Genomic DNA, 4,219 nt, shown 5'->3' with positions numbered 1-4,219 from the left:
TGGGATATCTTCTTGCTCACAACACTTATGAGATTCATTCAACTTCCTGGATATTCTCCACTGATTAGTGGTTCCAAATAAAGTTTCTTAGATCGTGGTTAATCCTTGTTTGATAATTGATATCACTCAAATTACCCTAACAAGTGATCTTACTCTCTCAAATAAGAGGTTCGATTGTAGTACTTAGGGGTCGAATCCACAGAGAGCTAGTGCACACACTAAACTATAGATATTAAGATTAAACTAGGCAAACAGTTATAAAGCAGTAAATATGAATGTAATAAATAAATGAAAGCAAAGTGAACAAGGCAGCTGTTCAGAAGGTAACTAAGAGTTGTTTGATGGAAGGATGGTAGCTAGATCTAGGGTTTCTATTCAGGTTGGAATTATAATGATATAGATACTAAATTATGATATTATAGAACTCAACTATAAGAATAACATATCAACTCTCGTTGTATAGGTTATCTATTACTAGATCCAATGATCTCACCTGTCGGGATGATCAATTAGAAAGTGTCGATCGATGACTCTATAGGAGTATCGATCGATACACCTTTCGCTCCGTCGATCGATTCACCTGTCGGGATATCGATCGACACGCTTCTAGTAGGCTTAATGCGCGGGTTGAATATATGTTTGCTAGGGTTTCTAAACCAGCTCTCGCTGTTATCTAGCAATCCTAGATCAGAGAAGACAAGTCAGATAAGAGACCAAGCTCTCGCTTGTGCCTAATGATTCTATGATCAAGTTCAGGTTAATTACTCAAGAACAAGCATTAAGAACAGTCTCAATGATTAATACCACAACTTAGTAATTCTATATTTGAGGCTAATCCCTCATAACCTATCTGAACCCTAAACCTAACAGGCGGATCTACTCAGACATGATAGTTGTCACAGAAATCATAGATGAGTAGATGAAATTGTAATAGAATAGTTATAAAAACCAAAGGAGTTCCAAGAGGACTCTGAAGGAGTTCCTCTCTTCTCTCCTAAACTAAGAACAATGACTCAAAAGAAAGCGTAGAAAGCGTAGCCGTCAACAGTGGCTTAGAATTAACATAAATATGGTTTCTGATCGTCAAGGGTATTTTGGTAACTTTGTGGTGACTCCTGGGCTTCAGTAGATCATGAAATATACTCAGCCCACGTTCTGATGTCCCTGTCGATCGACATGCACTCTGTTGCATCAATCGACATACAATCCTCTTCTCGACAGCTTCCTCTCGCGAGGCAGACTGATCACTCTTCAGTAAAACGGGCATAACTCATGCTACAGGATGCGGATTGACCTCAGACCGGTGGCATTGGAAAGCTAACTCAAAGCTCCATCTTGTGTCAAAAGATGGGCTAAATCCAACGGTGGGAATTTCTCCATCGAGAGCTAAACATCTAAAGCGTCTGTGCAGTTCTGCACTGCGAAAGACTCCAAAAGGCACCAAAATCACCATATTTTTCCAAATCGTTCCTGAACCTGTAAATACTCTAAATAGACTCCAATACATATTAAATAGTATCTAAAACACTTATATACCATGGGTAAAAATGGGTAAAATCCATGGTATATCAACTCCCCCAGACTTATCCTTTTGCTTTTCCTCAAGCAAAACCAACAGACAGTCTCTCTGAAAGAGGTTTGAAAACAGCAGGGACTCGAAGAATTTTAAAAACTCAGTTCATCATCTCTCTAGTAGTGCAAACCAAATCATTAAACATCCTAACCTTAGAAGCACATTATACAATATCCTAGTATAGCAACCAAGTTCCACTAGTTCCACAACCTAACAGATCTTGTCTGACAATCCCCTCTACTAACCTCATTTCTTGCATAAAAATAAAAGTGTAGGTTTTACCTTGGGAGTATCGATCAAAGGACACATGGATTCAACTCAAACAAGTTTTTCAGAACACCCAGGTAGTCTTCTCTGATCCCTTTCTCCCCTCATCTCTCTTCTCTGAATCTCTTATTAGTTTCAATTTCAACAGGTTTTGATGCCAACACAGGTCATCTAGTCTATCTCATTGACATTGCATTTGTAACTCATACATTTTGACAAAGTGTAGCGAATAATGGGGTCACAGGTAATTTACCTATCTCTCGTTTCCACAATGTGTGATCATCCTTGAGATTTAGAATAATGGGGTCGCAGGAGACACTCCTACCCCTCTGCCTCTCAAGAAATCATTTCAATCTTTTATAACATAAAACTTAGATCTTTGAGATGCCGAAGAGAGAGAAGGAAGGGAACCAGAAACACACAGACTTTTTACCTTCCAGACTCGTAGGAGGATTCCGATCCCTTGTATACCAAGCCCCAAGACAAGCAAATCAAGTCAGTATTAGGTTGGAGGTCAGCTTTGGTTCCTTCAAACAATCTCAGCAAGTGCAAACATAGTTGACAGGTTGTAAAACCAAACTATATAAAACACTAAAACAAACAGTAATGGATAAATATAAAACCAAATTATTATATATATATATATTTTTTTTTTCGGATGAACAGTGACTCTGCTACAGTAGCGTTGCTACAGTGATTCTGCTACAGTAACTCTGCTACAGTGTCGATCGATTTGCTTGCTACAGTATCGATCGATGTCCTCGCTATAGTGTCGGGCGTACTGTTCATCTTTTTTTTTTTTCACCTGCAATAACTAAAAACAAAAATCAGTAGTACATGAAAATAAAACCAAATGTAAAACAAACCTAACAGTGGGTTGCCTCCCACTCAGCGCTTATTTTTAGTCATTAGCTTGACTTTTGGAGGTCTGATTTAATCTGGATGAGGATGTGAACTTGCTCCAAAACAAGTTTCTGTGTCTCTCTTCCTCATTTGGTTGATGCAGTTGATGAAAGCTCTTGCAGATGCTTCCCCTTTGTCTCTCAGTTTTGGATCAGATAGCACTCTAACCTTAGCAAATGAAGCTGGACCTCCTCTGCGGCGCACTCTACACTCAAGACTTTCCTCCTGACACTGAGAAGGGACCCGTGATAGAGAATATGCATTTATATTCCTTTTTATTTTCTTCTTCCTCTTTCTAGGTCTTCCCCTAGACTTAGACTTTTCAGTCTCGTTCTGTTCTGAAATTTGGATGCTGTCGACCGATTCTAAAGGCTCTGTGTCGGTCGATTCGTGAGGCTCATTGTCGACCGATCTTGAAAGTTGAATGTCGATCGATGTTGATCCTGATTTTGCAAACTCGCGATCTCCATATGTTAGAGGTGCTGAATCTTCAAACATCTCTATGTATGAAATCAAATCTTCACTTTTCTTCTTCTCCACAGGATCATAGAAGACATTTTCATCAACATTAGTTAGGCACATCCTATTCTTCTTAAGATCACAAACTGCTCCCACTGTAGCCATGAAGGCTTTTCCAAAAAGAAGGGAAGATGTCCTGCCTGATTTGAGCTCCACGACATGAAAATCCACAGGAATAGTGCATTCTCCTATCTCCACTTTAACATTCCTGATCATGCCTGCTGAGTTTGCTTTGGAGTTATCAACGAAAGCGAAACTATCTTTTGAAGGTTTCGTCTTTAATCCTAATACTTCAGCAGTGTCTATAGCCATGATACTCACTGCAGATCCAGTATCGCAGAGGGCGTTTGGCAAATCGTGGTTATTTATAGAGCATGGAATTAGAAACTTTCCAGGATATTGTTCCTTCTTGAGAGTCCTCTTAGGCTTACGGCAGACCTTGTTGAATAATATCTCCATGTCCTTTTCTGTCTCTCTGCTCTCTCTGAAAAAATTACCAAGTCTGTACTTATAATAGGCTTCCTCAAAAGTCATACCCTTAGGAACTCTCTTCACCCTCTTGTGAAATCCATCAAGTTCAGCTTTGTTAGCTTCTCTCATCAGGTGTTTGGGAACATAGAGTTTCTTAGCTTTCGACCTCATCCCAATCTGAATCACTTCTTTTGTTGCTTCCCGTTCCATGACAGGTTCATGTCCGTCCAATTGGTGTCGATCGATACCAGGTGATGTCGTCGATCGACACTCTCAACGAAAGAAGTTTCAACTAGAGCCAATTGCTTTTGGTCTGGTGCATCTGCAGGTTGCTGTCTGGTCTTCTCCATTGTCTTTAAGCAAACTGGCGTCTTAGATGGGTTGCGAGTTGCATTCGAACCGTGGGCATAAGGGTCTGGTAAACACACTAGATTTGTAGTGAGCCGCTGTCGATCGATGCTTTCCCATGGAGGTCGATCAATACCG

At 40.0% G+C, this 4,219-nt stretch overlaps 1 protein-coding gene across 1 annotated transcript; it reads right to left on the bottom strand.

Annotated features, from left to right (window-relative positions):
* Positions 1–2,773: 2,773 nt before the first annotated feature.
* Positions 2,774–3,943, bottom strand: LOC130507282 (uncharacterized). Its single transcript, XM_057001989.1, has one exon. The coding sequence runs from the start codon at positions 3,941–3,943 to the stop codon at positions 2,774–2,776; it is 1,170 nt and encodes a 389-aa protein (XP_056857969.1).
* Positions 3,944–4,219: the final 276 nt, after the last annotated feature.

The sequence above is a fragment of the Raphanus sativus genome, unplaced genomic scaffold (assembly GCF_000801105.2).
Source record: "Raphanus sativus cultivar WK10039 unplaced genomic scaffold, ASM80110v3 Scaffold4259, whole genome shotgun sequence".
In the NCBI taxonomy this organism is placed as follows: domain Eukaryota; kingdom Viridiplantae; phylum Streptophyta; class Magnoliopsida; order Brassicales; family Brassicaceae; genus Raphanus; species Raphanus sativus.
Note: the sequence above shows the minus strand (reverse complement) of the source record. Positions and strands in the feature narration are given on the sequence as shown.

What these genes read in the sequence shown, in the direction of transcription:
- LOC130507282 (XM_057001989.1), bottom strand. Translation starts at nt 3,943, where the DNA reads ATGGAACGGGAAGCAACAAAAGAAGTGATTCAGATTGGGATGAGGTCG.